At 42.6% G+C, this 24,033-nt stretch overlaps 1 protein-coding gene across 4 annotated transcripts in view; it reads left to right on the forward strand.

The window, feature by feature from the left end:
• KLHL32 (kelch like family member 32) overlaps positions 1–24,033 on the forward strand; it is a 256,480-nt gene that overhangs the window by 65,124 nt on the left and 167,323 nt on the right. For all 4 annotated transcript variants that reach the window (XM_045294472.1, XM_030886866.2, XM_030886868.2 and 1 more), the window contains exons 2-3: positions 2,502–2,589; positions 10,408–10,588. In XM_045294472.1, the coding sequence (XP_045150407.1) occupies positions 2,567–2,589; positions 10,408–10,588 (204 nt within the window). In that variant the 5' untranslated portion in view covers positions 2,502–2,566. The remainder of the gene's footprint in view (positions 1–2,501; positions 2,590–10,407; positions 10,589–24,033) is intronic.

A 24,033-nucleotide genomic window follows, 5' to 3' on the forward strand; every position in this document is an offset into this window, starting at 1 on the left:
GTGGTTGTTCTGTGGCAAGGAGCCTATTTTAATGCATAGAGATGCAATGGAGTAGAACGATCCCATAGGGTTTCCAAGGCTGTCATCTTTATAGGAGCTGATTGCCAGTTCTTTTCTCCTGCAGAGCTACTGGTGGCTTTGAACCACTGACCGTTTGCTTAGCAGTGGAGCTCTTAATATTTGTCTCAGGGTTTCTTCCCTGCAATGCCCAGTGTGGTTTTGCTTCTAGTGGTGTGTGAGCAAGATATACCTGCAGAGCAACACCATTCTGTCTTCCTAGCTACACAGCAAGCTGGCCCAGCCTGAACCTATTCCTGAATTGTGCAGAGAGAAAAGGATGGGAGCCTGACTGGGGTGTTTTCAGGACTCCTGGGAAGAGGAAGGAGCCTTAGGCTTGGAAGGTGTCTGTATCCCAGGCAGTACCAGGGTTTCTAAGGAAGGGTTGCCACATTTCTCCCCTAAGTTCAAAGCAGCCTTTCAGTTAGTAGCCACGTGCTTAGCTATTGAGCTGCCAAGATTAACTCACTGCCAAGTCTCATTTATAGCGACCTTCTAGGGCAAGGTAGAACTGCCCTTGTGAGTTTACATGTAAGTTTGAACTTCTGACCTTGTGGTTAGCAAACCAGCTTATAACTCTCTAGGCCAGCAGGACCTCTCCTTTATAGCAGATTATGATTAGAGCTCTTGGGAAGAGAGTGAATCAAGTGAGCAGGGCTTTAAACAAACATCTATAGAAGCAGTTTAACCCATTTAGGACTTTTAATTATCCTGTTTGAAATGTCTGAGGGTGAGGTGGGGTGGAGAATCAGGTTAAATGTGTGTCCTTTATTTTAACTTTTGGAATTCTTCTCCATTCACCTAATGGTTGGGAAAGCTTCCAAAATATAAACCTAAAAGGTTAAGGTTATTCTTTGTAATTTTAAAGCTCAAGTGTCCATTTCTTTTAGTGTTAATGTTAGCCCCTAAGAGCCTGCAGTTTATAAACTCAGATTCTGCAAGGAAACTATAGAAAGTCTCTAGAATGTGGTGCTAAGCATGTCTTTTGGCTAATTACACATCAATGTGCCTTCAGTTTGTCTGCACTGCTCAGTCATAAAAGATCATTAAAAATGGTGCTCAGTTTTAGATTTGGCAAAATTTGGCAAAACTTAAATCAGAAATCAATGAAAGTATAACCATCTTATTATTTTCAATAATAAGACTAAAACATGAGCAAAATTTAATTGTATTAAAATATTAGAAACAAATCGGTGTTCCAATAATAGTGGACTACTTAAATTATGACAATTGTGCATGAACTATTTTAAAAGTATCGAAATTGAGGGTTTGTATGCAATGCAGCGAATACTATCTTTTGGATTGTAAATCCTAGTTCCCTTTTATGCAAATCAACTGAAACAAGGACAGCTGAACATAGTCTCTATAGAAAAATTTTCATCCTAAGTTAATGCTTTTCAAATGAAACTTAGACTAAAGGGAGCCTGCTGGATTGTCTAGACTACATTGAATTTTGCCTCTTGAGTGTATTAGAAAATGGAAGATAGGTTCAGTGACAGTTGTCAACCATAGCCATGGACCAGGTCCCAGAATATTGAGATAACTTGCTTTCTATTTAGAGTTCCACTAAACACAAAAGGATGGGGAGGTTAAAGAAATATATAACTAAGGAGCATGGTCTAACCTGGCAATGCCATCTGTAATATGTTTTCAGTTATACTGATTCTGAAGCTCCTAGAAGAACGTTTTCCTACCAAATTTCCTTCTCTGTGTACATTGTTTTTCTTGTCTAAGTTTTGGAAATCTTCTTGAATAGAAAGTCATCTGTCAAGATATTTTCCAAGAGGATAATTGTTTATAACTTAGTTTCATTAACATTCACATTCAGAAGGGAAGTAAAAAAATCTCCAGAAAGGACCAGTCAGCTACTTGTGGCTTAGACCTTTGGAGTTTCATTTTATCAGAGCTTAATTTTTCCTCTGGGCCATCTGGTGCTTTCATTTCGATTTTGGTCTCTAATTAGCTGTTGTTGATTCTGAAGCTCATCCTACTTCCTGGTCCCTGAAGCTGCAATAAATAGTGTGAAAAAATGGAGACACTTTAAAATATTCAGAACTGTTGCTTGGGGAAAGAACCTGGAGTCAGAATGTTATATCTGGGCCAGAAAACTATAACAGTGGTTCTCAGCCTTCCTAATTGACCCTTTAATACAGTTCCTCGTGTTGTGGTGACCCCTTAACCATGAAATTATTTTTGTTGCTACTTCATCACTATGATTTTGCTTTTGTTATGAATCTGGCAACCCCTGTGAAGGGGTCGTTTGACACCCCCACCCACCACCACCACCCCCTGAAAGGGGTCGCGGCCCACAGTTTGAGAACCACTGCTGTACAGAGCACCTCCTAGGGATTCTGAAAGCATATGGGAACATGAGGCCAAGTGTGTAATTTTTTGTATGGCAATTGGCTCAGCGTGCATTTCTTTCTTCTTGTCTTCTTATGCAGCTGGAATGCTTTCTGACTCCTCTGTAAACTTCTAAGGCCAAGACTCCAAGGAGCCCAGCTGGAGAATGCCGTCTGAACGCTGCCTCAGGTAGATACATCCTTTAGGATACAGCCTGGCCTGGTGTTGAGGTTCCAGAAATAGTCCCACTGCATACTGCCGAGTACAGAGGGGCTCGACGAACGTGTGAATGAATCCAGTAAGCCAGGGAGTGCAGCTGTCAATTGAGTACAGTTGCATGCTGTGACCTAGTAACGTCTCAAACCTAGATAACTTTTGTGCTTCTTTGTATGATACTGCTTTTCTTTTCCTTTTTTAAAAAAATCTTATTTAGGTGGTCATCCTTCCTCTGAGGAAATGTACACCATTATGAAAGTGCATCTTTCAAAACTGAATCAGAAAGTCATAAAAGAACATGTGGATATTGCCCTTCTTAATGCAATCAGTTGTTATCAAAATGTTCCTAACGCTTTCTTTTCATACTGAATGTTTTTGGGGCAAATATTTATTGAGCCCAGCACTCAGCTAGTTGCTGGGGCTACAGCAGTGAAGGAAACAGAGAAGGCCCAGGCCCTCGTAAAACACCTGTGCTATGTGAGAAGCAGGTGTGTGAGTCTGGGTTGACTAGAGAAACAAATCCAGGAACATTCATATATGTTTAAGAAAGAGCTTTGTATAAAGAGTAATTTTTTAATAAAAAAAATCCCAGCCCAGTCCAGATCAAGTCTATAAGTCCGATATTAGCCCAGATGTCTGATGCCAGTCTATAAATTCCTCTTCAGACTCATACAACACATGCAATGATGCTGAATGCAGAAAGATCACAGGCCAGTTGGTGGAAAATCTAGTGGATCTAGTGGTGATGGAAACATCTCAGCACTGGCATGGGTCTCCATGTGGCTCCTCCAGCTCTGGCTCCATCGGTGTAGCTCCATGTGGCTTGTCAACAGGAATGTCTCCCAGGGAAAGTGTGTGTCCCATCTCCCAGGAGGAAGAAAGGAGTTCCCAGAATCCTCAGGAGAAGGCCATGTCCACCCACAGGCCTCATTGGCTATGACCTGATTGACAGGTTAAACTCTACCCCTTCGCTCAAGTGGACAGTAGACTATATAACTGCCGTAAGATATTATGCAAGTAATCATACCAGTAACAATGCCAACATAATTGTGAGAAATGCTTTGAAGGAAAAGTAAGGCTGGGTACAGTGAGGACGGGCTTTCCTGAAGAAGTAAGTGCTCTCTAACCCGAGGTCTAAAGGAAGGCCTGGCCTGGGAAAGGCCAGGAGGCGAGTAGGAGGGTGGCATAGTCCAAAGATCAGCCCAGGCAGCTGAGGAGAAAATGCAGGGCTTCCCTTTGCCTATCCTCAGTGGAGGCAAAGCTTCATTATTTTCCTCAGCTGGATTTGTTTTGGCAAAGAAATTCCAGGCCCAAGAATACAAGAGGTGACAAACTTGGGAATATGTGTGTATGTGTATATAAGAACCAAAGTACACTTAATTCTGACTCATGGTTGATTCTGACTCATAGTTACTTATAGCTACCCTGTGAGTTTCCATGACTATAACTCTTTCTGGGAGAGTAGAAAGCCCCATTTTTCTCCAGCAGAGTGGCTGGCAGTTTTGAATTGCTGACCTTGTGGTTAGCAGCCCAATGTGTAACCATACCACCGGGCTCCATAACGTATTGCTAGGTTAGTAGGATACCGAACAGGGTTCAGTAGAGCTTCCGGACTCAGAATGTCTGCAAGACTGGGAAGGAAGGCCTGCAATCTACTTCTGAAAACCAGACCATGAAAAACCCCTGCGGGTTGTAATGAGCTGCCCCCATTGTATATGAGCTTGCCAGGAGCTGTGGACCGACTTGATGGCAACTGACGACGATGGTTAATGCCTGAGTGGTTTTCTCCCATGATGCTGCATCTGTCAGAAGTAAATCAAACTTCCCCCAAAACCACTTCCAGTAAGTCAACTCGGAGATGGCTATAGGACAGAGTAGATCTACTTCATGGGGGCTCAGATACTATAAATATTTATAGGAGCATACAGCCTCAGCTTTCTCTTGGACTGGCTAGTAGATTTGAACCTGGAACCTTGAAGCTAGCAGCCCAATGTTTAACCTGAAGCACCACCAGGGCTCCTGTGGTCAGCGTAACTAGTTCATCAATGTGTGAACTTTCCATGGCTACAAGTGTGACGTCTCTGCATTCCTTCTGTGAGTCTGATGCTGTAGATGAATGGTTCTCCACAATCTAAACCAGGGATCCTCAAACTTTTTAAACAGGGGGGCAGTTCACTGTCCTTCAGACCCATTGGAAGGCCAGACTATAGTTTAAAAAAAAACTATGAACAAATTCCTATGCACACTGCACATATCTTATTTTGAAGTATAAAACAAAATAGGGCAAAAACACCTGGTGGGCCGGATAAATGTCCTCAGCAAGCCGCATGTGGCCTGCAGGCCATAGTTTGAGGACCCCTGACCTAGACATTTGGCAATGTCTAGAAACACTTGGTTGCCATTGGCAAGGTAGGCTAATGGTAAAGAGCGAGATCCTCATCTAGTGGGTAGAGAACAGAGCCAGAGATCCTGTTCAACATGCTATAATACACAGGACAGTCCCACAACAACTAATGATATGGCTCCACTCGTGGATGGTGCTGAGGCTGAGGTACCTTGTTCTGAATCTATCTGTCAATCCATGCAGCAGGGAGATCATGGAGCTGGGCTGTCTCCACCCCAGTCAGGTGAAACAAAATTCCTGAGTTCCAGGATCAATATGCATTCACCTCAAAATGAGTTTTTACTTAAAATCTATCATTCCCATTTTGATTAGCCAACCCATATTCTACCCCCATGTGCCCTCCACGGCGCCCTGATCTCCATAATGATATTTCCTTCTCTGTCTAGCTGCCAGCAAGCCCCAACTCTTCCGCTGCCTCCGCACCACCCAGGCCCTCTGACTGCCCTCGGTAATTGCTGTGTCCTGACAGATGCTCCCCTGTCACCTCCTACAGCTCTGCTCACTTTCCAGCGCCCCACCTCCAGGCACCACTTCTCTTGTGGCCCTCTCAGTGATGGCCTGATTATTTCCTCACACTTCATGGATTTCAGGGATAAATAAAGGGGTCATTGTCCCCTGGGAAATAGTTTTATTTCTATATCATTATTTGTCATGTCATTATTGAGAGTAATGTCAAAATCATGCTTTTCCGAAGGCTGTACCCATCACCTCTGTCATCCTTCTCCCCATGTTGCTTGTCAGCGCCCCTTTCCCTCAATCACCAAGCATTGGGCCACCTGGCTTACCAGATTTCTCCTCATTGAAACCTCTGAAATGTCCAAGGGAGCCCGTAGGAGCCACAGGGAGAAGCTGCTCGATGCCAAGGTTCTTGGATATTGAACTTTCCAATTAAAAAACCTCCGTCTCCATCTGCTCAGCCACCCACTCCCATGGATGGCCGCACATTGAACCTCGTCATGCCTGGTAGTTACTCTACTTCTGAGTTCACTAAATTAGTCATTTTCCTTCTGCCAGGACCCCTTCTTCCATTTTGTTGATTTAAGTCCCACTGTTATGGTGGTAGGAGCTCTGTTGGCACTGTTGGGTAGGCATTGGACTGCTAACGGAAGAGTTGGTGTTTCAAACCTACCAGCAGCTCTCCTGGAGAAAGAGGAGGCTATCTATCCAACCTGTGAGTCGCAGCCACTTTTGGGGTTGCCCGATTCATAACAGTAGCAAAATGACATTGATGAAGTAACAACAAAAATAATTGTATGGTTGGAGGGGTGGCCCCAACCTGAGGAACTGTATTAAAGGGTTTTGGCATTAGGAAGGTTGAAAACCACTGCCCTATAGGACTGTTCACTCAGAATGAACACCATGGCAGTGGGTTTGGGATTTGGTTGAGATAGAAAGCCAGAAAGGAAAGGAGGGGAAGCAGGGAAGGAAGGGAAGAAGGAAAGAAAGAAGAAAGGAAGAAAGATTCTCAACTGTTTTGGATGTCATAAAAATACATAATGCTATAATTGATGGAGCCCTGGTGGTATAGTGGTGATGAGTTGGGCTCCTAACTGCAAGGTCAGAATTTCAAAACCACCAGCCACTTCGAAGAAGAAAGATAGTGATTTCTACTTCCATAAAGAGTTGCAGTCTGGGAAACCCACAGGGACAGTGCTACCCTGTCCTATTGGGTCGCTATGAGTTGGCATTGACTCCTTGGCAGTGAGTGCATATTTTGTAGATCTAAGAATGAAGTACACAGATATAGACTGTGAACTTTTCAATTTAAAATAAAGATGTTTATAGTCATGCATCCCTTTTGGAATTTACTTCTTAAAAGCTGCCTGAACGCAACTAACATTTATTCTGTGAAAGTGAGACCCTAGGTTTTCTGTCATCTTAAATGTTTGTGCTCTCAGAGTAGCGATGTGTACTGAAGCAGTGCTTCACTGTAAGAAGGGCTTGCAAGGTCATAAGCACCATGCTCTGCACTGACTGTATTAGTTTGAACAATCAGTTCCAGAAAGTTAGTAAAGGGCTTGGAGTTCTAAATCATCCTTTTCTCTAGGACCTGATTAATTCCTCTCCCCTGACATACAAAGGATATGGCATTATGGCAATCCAATGGTGACGCCCCTGGCCTCTTGGAGAAGTGATTTGTCTACTCAGGGAGTCTAGGGCCACCCACTCTTGCACCAGAGAAGGAGGCTTGGCATCGGGAGATGGAGGCATAGCTACCCGCATCTGGGTTCACTTGAAGCCCTTAAGAGAGTCCAGGTAGAGAGAAATAGAGGTACGCATCTTTCTGGGCACTTGTAGACTAGAGTTGTCCAGTAGATGCAATGTAATTTAGGGGGGAAAAAGAGACTTAATTTCAAAGATGAGAAAAGTTCAGAACATTGGTTCTGAGCCTCTCTGACCACAGCCACAGACTCCTAGGACCCCAGTTTCCATCAGGGGCACTGCAGGCAAGTCTCTGAGGGCAAGCCTGCTCCCTCTCTAGACTGGCCAGGGACACCAGCAATTTACTTTGAAATGCTGAGGGCCAAGCTTTTTACATTGCTGATTACTGCTCAGAAAGAACTGAATGGTGGTCATCCTGCTTATGGATGCTCAAAAGAGATTTAGGGATCCCACTGCAAACCATAAAACTCAACCCCCAACTCACTGCTTCTCAAAGGCATTTTTACTTGCTGACTTGGAAAGACTGCTTAGTGATAGAGCCACTACGTCCTGCTACTACATTAGAAGAGCGAACTCATAAAGGGTTCCCAGGCTGGAAATCGTTAGCAGAGAAGACAGCCTCAACTTCCTTCCTCTGAGCGACGGGTGGGTTTCAACTGACAACCTTGTGGTTAGCAGCCTAAGGCTTACCCGGCAGCACCACTGTGACTCCCTCCTTGTGGAAATAAGCCCCTGCACGTACTTTCCCGTGAGAACGACTTATATCACCAGCCCCTGATGAAGTTTTTCCCTTTGCACCATGATGACACTTCTGATATTCCTCAGCCAACAGTGTCTAATTATGCTTACTGATTGCCTCGTGGCCCTTCCTGGGAAGCCCTGGGATCATCGTAAGGTGGTGATGTACTGAACTGTGGCGTGCCAGCCAGCTGCACCACAGGCTGAGCAGAACTGCTTAAATAAACCAGCCATGTACCTACACATTTTGAAATAGCACCTTCAGGTGTAAGCATAAGTCTGGAGGTTCAAGTCCACCCAGAAGTACGTTGGATGAAAAGCCGGATGAGCAATTTCTGAAAAATCAGACTGTGAAAATGCGATACAGCACCGTTCTCCATACTTGGGGGTCGCCATGAGTCAAAACAGATTCAATGGAAACTCTTGTAAAAATTGCTTATGTTGAAGACTTGTCCTGATTTTCGAATGTTCTCTGAGGAAGTCCGGCTCCTGCTTTAGGCCTCTTTTGATGATGATGTTGTTCAGGAAGTTTTAGGAGTTTGGTTTGCCTTCTCTCCTCTTTGTTTCCCAAATAATGGCAGGGCAGTGCCCTAAGTTGGAAGTCTGGTGTGCTAATTTGCTATAAATCATAGATGCCGAAGGAGTTGTTGGCAAGCATGTGTTTGTTCCCATCTTAATTTAGAAATGGTTTCATTGTGGTTTTGGGTTTGCATCTTTTTAGGTTTCGGATTGTTGACTTCACAAATGGGTCGGTAACCTTCCGATGGTGGTGTGTGGCCATATGTGCCTGAGGGTGGACAGGCTGTGATCCTCTGTAGATTTCTATCAGAGAGCTGAGTGGGAAGCTACTTTCAAATGCAATAATGACTTGTTGATTAGGAGGCCTTTATTTCTTGCCAAATGTCAGGGTATTTGTTTCTGCTTCTAAGGATTCCTAACATATTGGTTCCAAAATACTTAGAATCTTGTGCCAAGTGTTGTCTTAAATATCTAGCATGCTGTTTTCTTTAAGCACGAGTGTTTTAGGCCCAGCTGAGTGATCCTGTGAAATTGTGCGGCATCAGAATTGTTTCAGAGCAGAACCCTCGGTTCTCTGCCAGATTTTAGTTTACAGCTGCTCTTTCCCTGCCGAGATGTATACACTGTCGATCGATGTCTCGATGCATTTTTACTGATCCTGTCTTAGGCACAACGATGGGAATCATGGCACTATATTTGGAAAATGAGTAAGGAAACATTTTTAGGTAATGATTTCACTATATTCATCTTTTCCATTAAAAATGAGATTTCAAAATGTATTTAGCCTTTGACTTGGTAATAAAGGGGGAGAAAAGATGTTACAAATAAATTTTCTAAGGTTAAAATTGATATTTTATTCTGAAATGTGTCTTACTCTCAGTGTGACGATAAATGTTTTAGAATTGAGATTTTAAACATGCTTTTTCACTGTCTCATGCTATGCTCCTGTGTATTTTTCTAAGCGGTAACTTGGATTTGAGATTGTGTATAACGGAACCATCCAATTAGTAGATTTTGGGGGGTGATCTTTTTCCACTCTGTACTTTTGAGACCTTTACATATTGCCTTTTGATTTTTTAAATCAAGAAGTGGAATAACATTATTGTGTTTCTCATGATGTTTCTTTAATTATCTTATCAATAAAGGATAGTACTTCCCTATTGGGTTGTTGTGAACATTTAATGGATTAATCACTGTAAACCACTTATAATTAATTAATTAATAGAAGACAGTAAGTGCAATGTGTTTAATATGTAAAAAATGTCAACCTTCTGGGAATGATTTTTAAAAGACTATCCCTGAGCTCTCGTCAGCTGATAAAGTATTTCTCTTATTAGTCTACTTCCTCATTTAATTGAGTGATGGTTATTAATCTTGATTCCAAGTATTGCATTAAAAATTGTTTATGTTTCTCAAGGTCTTTGATACTTACTGACTCTAAAGACTGCCTAGAGATAGAGTCAAAATGGATTCAATGGAAACTCTTGTAAAAATTGTGAACCTGCCCCAGTCCCGTGCATGTAATACCAAGTGGTAGGCCTCAGCACCCTAGAGAGGAGGCCATAGGTCACATTCTCACACACACACACACACACACACACTTTAGGCACATATCCAGAAGAAAATATACAGCGAGGTATACACACTGGGGGACAGGGACCCCAGACATGGACCAATATACAGACACAGATGGACAGAAACACAAACACAAACTTACAAAGAGATGCATTGGTACCAGAAAGCGAGATGGACCCGGACCAAGACCACCCAGAGCAGAGGGATCGAATAAGGGCAATGGAAAGCAAGAAGCTGGTGAGAGAGTGGGACTTGGGTGATCACAGTCCGCGGTTCACATAGTGCAGTGCCATCCTAATCCCTCTGCCAGTGTCCAAGCGGTGAGAAGAGAAAGGGAGGTCACTCAGGCCTATGGAAAGTCAGGCTGTTGACTTGATTGCTCTCCTTTGCAGTATTCAAGATATGCTGACGGGCCAGAGGCTCTGCCACTCCGAGTCCCACAACGATAGTGTGCTGGCAGCACTGAATCAGCAGAGAAGCGATGGCATCCTCTGCGACGTCACCCTGATTGCCGAGGAACAGAAATTCCATGCGCACAAGGCAGTCCTAGCAGCATGCAGCGACTACTTCAGGGTGAGTCGCGATAGTGTGTGTCTCTCAAGATAGCAGTGAACCAAGAGGGGCCAGGCTTCCTGAGCTGTCCTTCCTGAGCTTGGCCAAAGGCCAGGCAGGAGGAGTCCCCAGAATTGTGAATGTTGGGATGCTATGTTTCTCATCTCGGGCAGAATGAGATGTGGGGCCCTCCCTGTTTGTACCTTCCTCAAGCTGCATTCTTGATGTCCCTCAATGGAGAGCAAACCCCTCCTTTGTAGCTGAGTCAAGGGGCCCGCGACTCTTCTACAACCATAAGAAAACATAGCCTTACAGTGCTCCATAGCGGCATGTAGGTTGGGGACAAGTGTTTCTGGAGAGGATAGAACAGTCTACAAAAGAGCCAGTCCATGCTGACCCATGGAGACCCATGTGTGAAAAAGTAAAACAAGACCACAGGGTGTTCTTGGCTCTCATGATTACAGAACCAGATTGTCAGGATGGGTTTCATCTGTGGTGCTGCTGTTTGGGTTTGAACCACCAACCTTTAGGGCATCTGTAAATCTATATGCTATTTCTGACATGTCATTGCCCGCACATGCTATTTAGTTAACCCTTTCTCTTTGTACCCCAATCATGAACATGTCATCACATCTTGGTGGATCTTTGTGTTCGGCTTATGGTGTCTTTGTGGTTGAAGAAGACAGTGTTGTCTTGTCTCTAGAACTTTGGCATTTGATTTCCTGTGGCTAATTTTACAAGGTCTCATCCTTGCATTTTGAAGGTGCAAATTATGGCTATATCTAATTAATTGAATTTCCTTAGCATTGACTATGATTCAAGTGATGCATCTCTCATTTAACATAACCAAAGCATATGGTATTAAAATAGCCACTTCACAATAAGGAAACTGAATCTCAAAGTTTGAATAGTTTTTCCAAAGCCACAAGGTATATAAGTGTGAGGTCTAGAATTGAATTTCCAAGTCTGACACTTTAACAAAATGCTAGTCTTCCTCTATAAGCACATAAGACTCTTGATTCAATGTATAATGGTTCCAGTTTTTCATATTTTCTACTTTATTTTTTATTGTGAGTTAATACATATATTGTATCATTCCATGGTTCAATCACCTCAAGCAGTATTGTACAATTGCTACCATGGTTTCCAAACATTCATTTTTTCCTTGACTCCTTGACACCAGCTCCTTTCATCCCCCACCTCCCACCACTGTACCCACCCCAGAAACTCTTATTCTACATTGTGTTTTGTTTTGATATTGTATGTTTTTCTGCATACGAAACCCAGGCTAGGTAAACCTATGTAGACAAGGTCTGGTAGCAAGAAAAAGAAATCGTCTAGAATTGATAGTGGTGATGCTTGCCAACTCTTATGAATGCGACTGACTAGTGAACTATATGCTGTGTGAACTGTATGCTGATGAAACGGTCAGAAATTAATTAATTAATTTTTGAAAAAGAAAACAAGAAAAACAATCTTTGACAGTTATTCACTAGAATCTTTTGAAATAATAATTTCTGAGTATATATTAGTTTAATTCTTAAATAAATTCTATTTTGGTGTTGTTTCAGTCTACTCGTCATAAAATAATAACTAAAGTCAAACGGTATAAAGTAGTAAAAAAATTGAAATTTAAATAGTAAATAAAATAGTAAAAAAATTTAAATTTAAATATAAGTATAAAATTATGGATGAAAAAAATTCTTCACAAAGCTTAAAAATTGTACTAAAATTAAATGAGGCCTTTTAACAATGTATTATTTTGATTTGGATATTTCCAATAAAAGCTTATTTTTGATGTTTAAGAAAAACAACTAACTCTGCTCGGTTGCCAGAGTTTTCAAAGATGCCAATTCGGAAAAGAAAGTCTTTTTTTAAAAAGCCTTTTAAAATGTGAGAAACCTAATGCTAGAAGGGAAATAAAGATAATCATTTGAAATGTCTGTTTCTAAAATAAAAAGCAAGAATTTAATTCTCAACCACTAAGCTGAAAGCAGAAAAATCTATAAAGTGACCTTTCCATTCCATTAATATAATGATACACTTTACACGCCCTCACACTGTCAGGTAGTAATCTTCCTGAGAGTTTACATTATTCAGAAAGTTTCTGAAACAAAAATATACTTGGGGTTTGTGCACATTATATAACACCAAGTCTGTCTTCTTGTCGACCACAGTGGAGCCTTTTTGGCGCTTAGCTTCTCTCTTCATCTCTTCCTGTTGGGTTCTGCATGTGCTGGTCGGAAATGGTCTGATTCTGTACCAGTGTGCAGGTGTGAGAGAGAGTGTGGGCACGCACGCATATTTCCTTTGTTCGCACCTGACCCTGTTGTTGCTGCTGTTGTTTTTCTTTCTTTCAGTTGGTTCCAACCCATGGTGACCCCATGTGCACACAAACCACCATTCTTAAGGGGGTTTCATTGCATATTCTGGTAGGCTATGCATAGAGAGTACCTCCTTTATGATACCTATGTTATAAAGTCAGCGAAGTAAACATTATTATTTTTATTTTGGAGATGAGGAAACTGAAGTGCAGTATATTTAAATAGCTCGCCCAATGTCTGTCAGATGTTAAGTAGAAGAGCTGAATTCCACACATCTGTTGCTCAGAGACTAACTTGTACTTAGTTAAGCCACGAAGCCCGTTAGATTCACATAGTTACTTTAATTTCAGACCTTGCTTGTGAGGTGAGAAGTAGGTGACTAGTGTACAGACTGCTCATAGGGAACACCAAAGCTAAACTGAATGCTGTCACTGCCCATTCTTCTAGGCACGGTGCTGAGGGCTGGAGATTCCGTATTTAACCTGCTGTAGACTGAGCCCTCCCGGAGATTCTGTTATAGATATTACATTAGTGGTGATTTTTGTCTTGTGCCTTTTAGCTTTGAATAGCTTTTGCTGAATGGAAAACCACCCTAAAACATAGAGACTGGAAAGTTATTCTTGTCTGACCAGCTCAGCTGATTAGTGTTGAATTCGCTCTTATACCAGCAGTTAACTGAAGGATTGGCTGGGGGCTGGATGATTTAAATTGGCCTTGTTCACATGTCTGTTGGTTTGGATAATAGTTGAAATGGAACCATTTGTTTCTTATTATCCAACAAGCTAGCCTCAGCTTCTTCATGTGCACCTAGAATTTAAGGTGACCAGACGTCCTGCTTTTGGCGGGACAGTCCCGATTTTTGGAAAGAATGCTCAACAAGCTAGGTAACGGTCTATTTGGTCTATATAGACCAAATTTTTAATCAAGAACCCCCCCCACCACCACCACCCCTGGTCAATGGTGTCCTGCTTTAAATCTGGTCACCTTAACCTAGATCCTAAGAGCAGCAAAAGAGCAAAACTTCACGCACAATACTTTTCAAACCTCTACTTCAGTGACATTTACTAATGTTTCACTGGCTCAGTCCATCACAGGACCAAGCCTAAAGTTGATGTGGAAGTCAACTCACTGGTACCAAAGGGGATGCGTACAGTAAGGTGAAGAACCTGTGGCCACTTGTGCAACTCATCAAGGACTATCAAGAATATGAGATGTCATCTTCTCTCCAGCCTACCAGTTAGCCTGCCATGGTTTCATGGATGCTAGTGGAAGGCATGAGACTCTTGAGACAGAGACAAAGAATAGTTTCTTACTCACAGAAATAGCAGTAGCAGAGCCCCAGCATTTTTGCACCTGCTCCTTGAGCATGTTCTACAAGGAGACATGAAGAGAGCCAGAAAGCACCTGGATAGGGTGGGTTGCATTATAGAAAAGGGAGCATAAGTTTAGGAAAACAGAATCATTTCTAATGGGCAGTAAACCTATTCTTGAGGAAGACATTATCTCTAATATACTGTACAGTTAGCACACCTACCCTTTGCTGGAAAAAACGAAATTCAGTCTTTCAGGACTATTGGCAAGCCTGCCCAATGCTCCTGAGGGCAGAACTAGCCTTGCCTTCTGATTCTGTTTTCCATAGAAGCATCCTTAAATAGAGAGTTAAGAACAAAGGGCAATCAGGGCCATGCCTATAACAAACGGTGAGTCGAAAAGTATTGCTACTAGAATTCTAGTTCATACATGTCTAGGTCTGTTCCCAGTAAAGCACAACACTCTGATCAGTAGATGAGTGCAGACATGTTCTCTCGGTACTTGTGCCAATCAAATCAGTGACTTCCAGGGGGAAGTCACAAGCCTAGCTAATGAAAGTCACGGCAAGTGGGGCGGGGGCAGTTCAGCGTTTATGTGGTCTGTTTTGTGGGATTTCAAATGGTGAATCTTGATACATGTTCCTGAAAGACACCAGGCAATCATTGAGGCTTATTAGGAAGAATATTGAAAACTTCATTGGCGAGAACAAGGCCAGGAAAGTTGGGCTGAGGCATATTTTTCCCATATGACAATGCACCTGTGTGTTTTTTGAGGCTAACAAGGGCTTTCTTAACAGAATTTCTATGGGAAATCTTATCCTCTCCACTCAACAACCCTGACCTTTCCACTGCAGACTTATTTTTGTTCCTCACGCTCAAAGAACCCAAAAAAACCTGATTTGAGTCCCTTGAGGATATACCACATTTGCCATTCTGATGTGATGCGAATAGAAGAGTCTAGCATCCTTTGGGAAAGGGTTAAAGAGACGGAAACACTGCCTTCAGAAGTGTGAAGACCTAGCCGGAGGAGATGTCAAGAAACAGTAGCTTCATGTTTTGATATTTTTGTTTAATAAAGGTTTAATAAAGGTTCCTATGTTTTAGGTTTTGACTAACCTTAGGGAAAGAGAAATTATATGTAAGTTGCAGAAATTCAAGAGGTAAATAGAGAACTGTCAATCTCCCAATACTATTTTCAAATCGATATTTGAACTGTGATGCTGGTGAATAATATTGAAAGTACCATGGACTGTCAAAAGAACAAACATATCTCTTGTGGAAGAAGTACAACCAGAGTTCTCCTTCGAGGCAGGGATGCTGAGCCTTTTTCTCGTGTACTTTGAACATGTTATCAGGAGATGCCAGTCCCTGGAGAAGGACATCAGGCTTGGCAAAGTGGAGGGGAAGCGAAAGAGTGGAGGATCTTTTGACAAGACGGACTGACACAGTGGCTGCAACCGTGGGCTCAAATCTCAGAACAATGGCGAGGACGGCAGGGGATCGGGCAGTGCTTCTTTCTGTTGCACGCGGTCGCTGTGAGTCAGATCGACTTGCCAGTACCTGACTGACACACACGTGCACACACACCTGTCTTACCTCTTACTTTGTACCCGTCTGAAAACAGGATTCTGTCTTGGGAATTTCTGTGTCTCTTACAACACTTTTAATATTGCCTTATACTTAGTAGGTGCTCAGTGAATAGTTATTTAATGAGTCAAGTAATATTTTAATTTTCCTGAATTATGTATATTTTAATTATTGATATCCTAAATATTAAAACCATGCAAATTATTTATGAACATTTCTTTCTAGAGTACTTTGTTCAGGGTAAGTAAATATTTTTACACAAATTAGATCTTTGTACTTTGTACTCTTGTATTATCTGGCAGATTGTTTTGAAGACAAACTATGTTCTGACTCAGGAAAGATAAAAGTATTAAGAGTGGGGATAAGTTCCCAACTTGGCTATAAACTGCTGCTTTATATTAGTCTGGAAGTTGATATCAGTCATTCTTTCTTAAAATATGAATAAGGATCCAGTTGAGCACTAAGTATTGTGACTTCTTAGAAAACTGGACATCTCCTCACAGAAGGGACACAAGGAAGGGACAAGCCATCCAGAGCACAGTACAGCACCGAAGAAACACACAACATTCTTCTAATTCTTTAAATGCTTCCTCTCCCCCGAGCCCCCCACTATCATGACCCCCAGTTCTACCATTCAATCTGGCTAGACCAGAGCATGTACCCTGGTACAGATAAGAGATCTCAACACACAGAATTCAAGACAGAAAATAATAATAATTTATAATTTATCAAGGATTCATGAGGGTGCGAGGGTCAGGGAAGGAGGCAAAAAAGAGGAGCTGATACCATGGGCTCAAATAGAAAGTAAATGTTTAGAAAATAATGATGGCAACATATGTACAAAGATGCTTGATACAATGATGTATGGATTGCTATAAGAGCTGTAAGTGTCCCCAATAAAATGATCTTTAAAAAAAAGAATGTGGAAAAACACATTCATTGGCCAAGTAATAGTGATTTTAGAAAATTAGACTTAATTCCAACAGTATAAACACAAGACGGATTTAGACAAATGTTAATTGAATCAGACTTATTTCCTAAGAGGAACAAAAGCAAGGGATAAGCTTAGGAGTCAGACCTGGGTTCACTGCAGGAACAGGGCCTCTGTCTGTTGTTTCCCATGGTGACTGGCAAGGATTAGGTGTTATTTTAATTAGTGATTGTGGGTTAATGATTTTCTTTCCTATCTATGAGCACCAGCAAGTCATTTTACTTTCATGAGCCTATGTTTTCTCACTTGTGGTTGCTGATAATGAATCATATCTATCAGGATGGGTTGCTATAGAGATTTAGATGAGATAAAGTGTGTCAAGTACTAAGTGCAGCTTCTGACACACAATAGACCTTTCATAAGTGTTAGCAGTTTCACTGTTTGGAGTAGCTTGCGATTCCTGTCATACTAAGCCTGGGCCCTGGTGTAAAGCGTAGAGAGTTAATGTTAGGTTTAGTTGGTTGTACCTGATCAGAAGAACTGCTTGGTTCCATCCTTCCCTTCTGCTTATTTTCTGAGTCTGATGCCTCCTTCTCTCTTGCTTAGAACATAGCAGTAGCCTCTGGTTGCCTCCATTGCATGTTATCATTGTGTAGTTAACGTTCATTCCCCTGCTCCAGAGCCCCTCAGTAGTTGTCTACCAGATTCCCACAGTGTGTCTTCACGCTATTGCACTATTACTCACCTCCCACTTTGTTCCCCCATCTACTCCTCTGACCTTGTAGCCACGATGTCCTTCAAACACACTCTTTCCAACCTCGGGCCTTTCTACTCCGCAGCCTTACTCGTGGCCATTCCTTCCACCTACACCTCTCTACTCGCCTCTCAGTCTACCACGTTCTTCTTCTGTGGTTTATCGCCATAGATAAGTGGTCTTTCACAAAGACCTTGACCACTCTCTGTCACCTCCCCAAGTTCATATGTCACATACGTAGTTCCACTTTTATAAAATCTTGGAACTTCTGATTTGTACCCTGCAAAAAATTATGGCTTATGTATTTTGTTAGTCCATGTTCACTAGAGAAACAAATTCAGACTCTCATATGAATATAAGACAGAACTTTATATAAAAGAGCCATTGTATTTTGAGAAAACATTCCAGTCCAGATCAAGTCCATAAGTCCGATATTGGCCCATATGTCTGATACTAGTCCATAAATTCCTCTTTAGATGCATGCAGCACATGCAATGGTGCCAAATGCAGGAAGATCACAGGCCAGTGGGTAGAAGGTCTTGTGGATCCAGTGGCAGTGGAAGCATCTCAGTGCTGGCGTGGGTCTCCACATATCTCCTCCAGCCCTCTGAGTGTCTCAACAGCAGGAAAGGGAAGGCAGAGAGAGTGGGTCTGGCTTCCAATGAGCTATTTATCTCTGTAGCACCTCCAAATGAGGTTATCAAGCTGTAACCTGGTTGACAGGCTAGACTCTACCCCTTCGCTCAAGTTGACAAGAGATTATGTAACTGTTACATGTATGTAACTGTGTCATGTATTACGGGAGCACTGGTGCGTAGGGGTTACACGTTGGGCTGCAATCTTCAAAGTCGGCCATTCAAGACACCAATCACTCTGAAGGAGAAAGAGGAGCTTTCTATTTCTGTAATAGTTACAGCCTCGAAAACTCACTGGGCAGTTCTACCATGACCTATAGGATCGCAATGAGTCGGCATCAACTCAACGGCAGTGAGTTTTATCATGTATTACAGTTCCATTCATCAGTAACTACTCTGGGAGAGTGTGTGATGAGCTTAAAACTGTGTACAGCCTAGACTATATACTCAATACCAGTGAGTCCATGCCAACTCATAGTGGCCCTTTAGGACAGGTTAGAGCTGTCTCTTTGGGTTTCCCAGATGATAACTCTTCATAGAAGTAGAAAGCCTCATTTTTATCCTTTGGAGCTGGCTTGTGGTTTTGAAAAATGGACATTGTGACTAGCAGCCTAATTCATAACCACTATGACACTAGGACTCCATACATTCGGATGGCATATCAAAATACCATTGAATAAAATATGTTTTTGTCCTACATGCTTTGGCCATGTTGTCAGGAGAGATGAGTCCCTTAAGAAGGACACCATGTTTGATAAAGTGGAGGGGCATCAAACAAGAGGAAGGCCCACAAGAAGACGTGTGGACACAGTGGCTAGAGCAGTGTACTCGGGCATAGGAACAATGGTGAGGGTGGCGCCAGACCGTGCAGTGTTTCTTTCTGCTGGGCATAGGGTCACTATGGGTTATAGCCAACTGTATGGCACCTACAGCAGCCACAAAAATTGGATGAGGAAGCACTGAGCCAGAGTTAGCGGGGGAGATTAGGGACCTTGTAATCTAGAGTGTGTGAGAGAGACGGAAGCAGGGCTGAGTCCGTCTTTTATTTGCTTTCCACCTGGCAGCCCCTTGAGGGAGAGGACAGTTGGTTACTGGGCCCCCATCTGGGTGCTCTGGCTGTGGGCCTCCCTGTGGTGTCTGGACACAGTTGTTTAACGTTTCTACTCCCAGTTTGTCGCTCCCTGAACACCTACGCTCTTTTGGCTGGCCAAGGAAGCAGATGTCTTAAATGTCTAACATAATTTCATGTATGTGTTAGTAAAGTGATTCAAATATGACATTTTGAAAAGTTAAATATTTGAACATCTTTTCCCTTCGAGCCTAGATGTACTTCCATCTATGAAATGTTTAGTTTCAAAAGAAAGGAGTAAAGCTCATGATTAAAAAAAAGTGATCTGTATTCCACATATATTTAGAATCATTCTCTCCAATCGCTGTTTGATTAATACAGTATTAAAAGCAATTGCTATTGAGTCAGTTCTGACCCTGTTTCAGTGTCTGCTGTGCTTCACAGCGTTTCATTGGCTCTGACCTTTTGGAAGTCAGTTTCCAGTCTTTTTCCCAAACTACTGACTTTTAGTAAACAGTGAAGCTATTAACTATGTGTGCCAATCATTGTGCTCCAAAACAACACAAAAGACTATTAAATAAATACACACTGTATAAGTAGAAATAATTTTGTCATTTCATAAAAACTTGTTAATACCTACTGTTTTCTAGACATTATAATTTAAAGTCTAGTGGGAGAGAAAACATAAGTGACAAATAACTATAAGAGTATAATAGGGACTATGGATTTAGAAAGATCTTTGGGGTCTTGAAACCTCATATTTATGTGACATTATCTGATATTGTCAACCAAGACCAGCCATAATAATAATGACTGCCATTATTATTAATAATGCCCCAGAAAGGACTATGAGGGCCGATCCCACCAACAGACACCACATCCCCTCACTGACCCACAGTGCTGCAGGAGACAGCACTGGAGACACAGTGCGGGAATTGTGCCCAGCCAGACCACCCTAAGCCCCCCACTCCCCACCCCTCTCCCCACACCAGAGTGAAACACAAAGGGAGTGCAACAGAGCGTCAAAGGGAGCAAAGCAACGAAATCCCCAAGGAATCCCGAAAATAGACTTCAGACTCGGAGGGCAGGGCGTGGCACCTCTTCAGACTTGATCAGAAAACATACATAAGGGTCAGCAGACAGACCTGGAACTATTTATAGGCCCTTTTTCTCCTTCTTCTTCTTTTTCATGTTTGTTTATATAAGATAGGCAAGATACATAATCCCGAGGAGAAAACAATGGGAGCGTCAGTTCCAGGGGGACAAGGGAGAGGGGGAGGGAGAGGGGACAGGGATGGGGCACCAACAAACTCAGGGACAAAGAAACAACAAGAGATCTAAAATCAACAAAGAGGGCGTAGATTGCCTGGTGGGGTTTGATCAAGTATAATGTAGCCAAGAGGAATTATTGAGAGCCAAATGAAGGTTGAACATTATAGTGGGGTAGGAGGAAAGTAAAAGGAAATAGAGGAAAGAACTAGGATGCAAAAGACATTTAAAGAGGTATAAATATAGGCATGCATATGCATAAATATATTCACATATAATGATAGGGATATAGGTCTATGCACATATACTTCTATGTGCAGTATCAAGGTAGAAGGCAGACAATGCACGGATACTTTGTTCTAATAACCTGGCATTCTGTGATGCTCACCTTCCCAACATGATCACTGAAGTCAAAATGGGTGAATAAGCAAATGTGGCTATTAGAAGATATAGCGTCTGGGGTCTGAAAGGCTCAAAGGTAAACAATCGGCCATCTAGCTGGGAAGCAACAAATCCCACATGGAAGAAGCACATCAGCCTGTGTGATCAAGAGGTATGGACAGGATCAGGCACCGGGCATCAGAAGACTCAAATAATCATATTGATGCAAACGAGGGGGGTTGGAGTGGAGACCCAAAACCAATCTGTAGACAATTGTACATTCCCTCACAGAAGGGTCACAGGAAGGGATGAGCCAGCCAGGGTGCAGTATAGCACCGGTGAAACACACAGAATTGCTCTAGTTCTTTAATGCTTCCTCCCCTCCAACTGTCGTGACTCCAGTTCTACCTTACAAATGCGGCTAGACCAGAGCATGTATACAGGTACAGATAAGAGCTCTTGACACATGGAATCCAGGACAGATACACCACTTAGGAATAATAATGGGAATAGTGATACCGTGAGGGTAGTGGGAAGACAGGGGAGGAGGGGGAGAATTGGGGAACTGATCACAATGATTGAAGTCTGTGTTAGTCTGGTTGACTAGAGAAAAACTCATAATCACTCATATGTGTATAAGAAAGAGCTTTATATATAAGAGCAATTGAATATTTAGGAAACATCCCAGCCCAGGCCAGATCAAGTCCATAAGTCCGATATTAGGCAGTATGTCTGATACCAATCAATAAATTCCTCTTGAGACTCATGAAACACATGCAGTGATGCCAAATGCAGGCAGGTCACAGGCCAGTGGATGGAAAGTCTTATGAATCCACTGGCAGTAGAAGCATCTCAGCACTCCCAGGGGTCACCACATGGCTCCTTCAGCTCCAGGAATCTGGCTGCATCAGTGTAGTTCCATCAGGCTCATTGTCGGTGATGTCTTGCAGGGCGTGAGAATGTGTCCCACCTCCAGCAAGCTATTTATCTCCAAATGAAATCATATGTTGTGACCTGATAGACAGGCTAAACTCCACCCTTTCCCTCTTAATCCTCTCAAATTGACAACTGATTATGTAACTCCCACAATGTTTAACCCACCACTCCCAGGGGTCGAACAACAGCAGTGTGGGTGAAGGGAGACAGCGGATGGTGTAAGATATGAAAATAATTATAATTTATAATTTATCAAGGGTTCATAAGGCGGACAGGGTGGGGGTGGGTGAGAAAATAGAGAAGTTGATACCAATGGCTCAAGTAGAAAGAAAATGTTTTGAAAATAATGATGGCAACATATGTACAAATGTGCTTGATACAATTGTGTGGATTATTATAAGAGTTGTAAGAGCTCCCAATAAAATTATTTATTAAAAAGCAAACAAACAAAACACTACCATCAGGGGAACATTAACTGTGCTCCAGGTACTGACTTGAATGATTCTTGCATATCATTTCATTTACTCCTCTAAAGAAGCCCCTAAGGCAGGTATTATTCTTATTATCTCCATTTTTGAATTAAGGGGAAACAAAAAAGACTCAAGATGGCGTAATTCACATCAAGGGCCTGATGAGCCTTTTAGAAAGAGCTGATGAAGGCATGGAGCCAGCTAGGAGGAGATGCGTGAAGGGAAGGACGTGTGTGAGGCGTGGTTTGAAGGCGGTGTGGTGAGTGTGGCACCCGGCTTGAGGATGGGGAGAGTGGGATCAGGCGGTGCTCTCACTAGCTGCAGGCTCTGAGGTATGGAGACCCTCCACTGGAGTTTAGAGGGGGCACAAGGGGGCATTGGTGCCTCAGTGGTAGAAATTTTACTTTCCGTGATCCACGTTCTGTTCCCAGCCGGTTCACTTCTTGTGAACTATCGCTTATTGGTCCGTGGAAGCTTGCCTGTGGTCTGAGCTGAACCGGTTTCAGGGGAGTTTCCAGACAAAGATGGATTACAAAGAAAGGCCCATGATCTACTTTTGAAAGTCAGCCAGTGATAACCCCATGGCCCCAGAAAGCCTGACCCACACCCGATCACGGGTCTGGCGTAGGACTGGGCAGCCTTTCAGTCCTTTGTACGTGGGATTGCCGGGAGTCGGGGTCCAACTTGATTGCAGCTAACAACAGGGAACACGTGGGTCACAGGCATTTTGAAGGAGGCTGGGCCATTGGAGAAGCTTGTAAGGAAGGCTGAGGGTGAATGAAGTTATTGCTTCAAGGATCTCCTGGATGGGAAAGAGAAGCCTGGTCGCATGGCGGTTTAGCACTCAGCTGCAAACTGAAAGGTAGACAGAATCTACCCGCTGTTCTATGGGAGAAAGATGGGGCAGCCGGCTTCCCTGATGATTTCCAGCATGCCCAGTGGGGCATGCTCCTCTGTCCTTCAGGGCCAATGTGAGTGGGAATCGACTCGATGGCAGTTGAGCTGAGTGGATGGCCAGTCTTTCCTCTCTTCTCGTCGTCGTGGGCATCGGCAACCCCTACTGTAGTACACCACGAAGCCAAACCCAAACCCAAACCTACTGCCACCGAGCTGATCTCTCACCTTAGCGACCCAATGTAAAGTTTCTGAGACTTTAAATCTTTCTGGTAGCAGACAGCCTCCTATTTCTCTGGAGGAGCTGCTAGCAGGTTTGAACCACCACCCTTGAGGTTAGCCACCCAACACCTATCCCATAGTGCCACACCACAGGGCCTCAATCTTTTTTCTCCTTTTGCAGATCTGATTGAGACTGTCGCTTGCTATCCCCTCCTCAGCATTCCGCCTTAGGAACACCTTGACTGCTGTATTACTTCCAGCGCCCAAACCTGCAGTCGCCTATTTTTTATTCCATCATCCCCCAATGCTTACCTTTTTGCTTATAAATTTAAAAAAATTTAATTAAATGTAGCTTGTTGGCCACCAAGGACACTGTGAATATTAAAGGGATTTTTTTTATAGTCCATTTTTGTCTTTCATTCAGTTACCCCTGCTAAGTTTTCTGCTACAGCTTTCTTCCGGGCACATTCTGAGCATTTAATGGGCTTGATGTTGTAATCTAAATTCTCTCATTTATTCTGCAAGAATATTGTCACAGTCTGATTAGAACAGTCCTCAAAAATTAAATGTTAGCTCAGAGAGCCTTGCACCTAATTCCTCTTCAGAAGAAAATATAAAGGAATAAAAATTATAGTAAAATTACTCCAAGTCCTTCAATACACGTAGTGCTTGTTTTTATTTTAG

Source organism: Echinops telfairi, unplaced genomic scaffold (genome assembly GCF_000313985.2).
Source record: "Echinops telfairi isolate 266 unplaced genomic scaffold, ASM31398v2 ScPeMD7_3533;HRSCAF=4204_0, whole genome shotgun sequence".
NCBI lineage: Eukaryota > Metazoa > Chordata > Mammalia > Afrosoricida > Tenrecidae > Echinops > Echinops telfairi.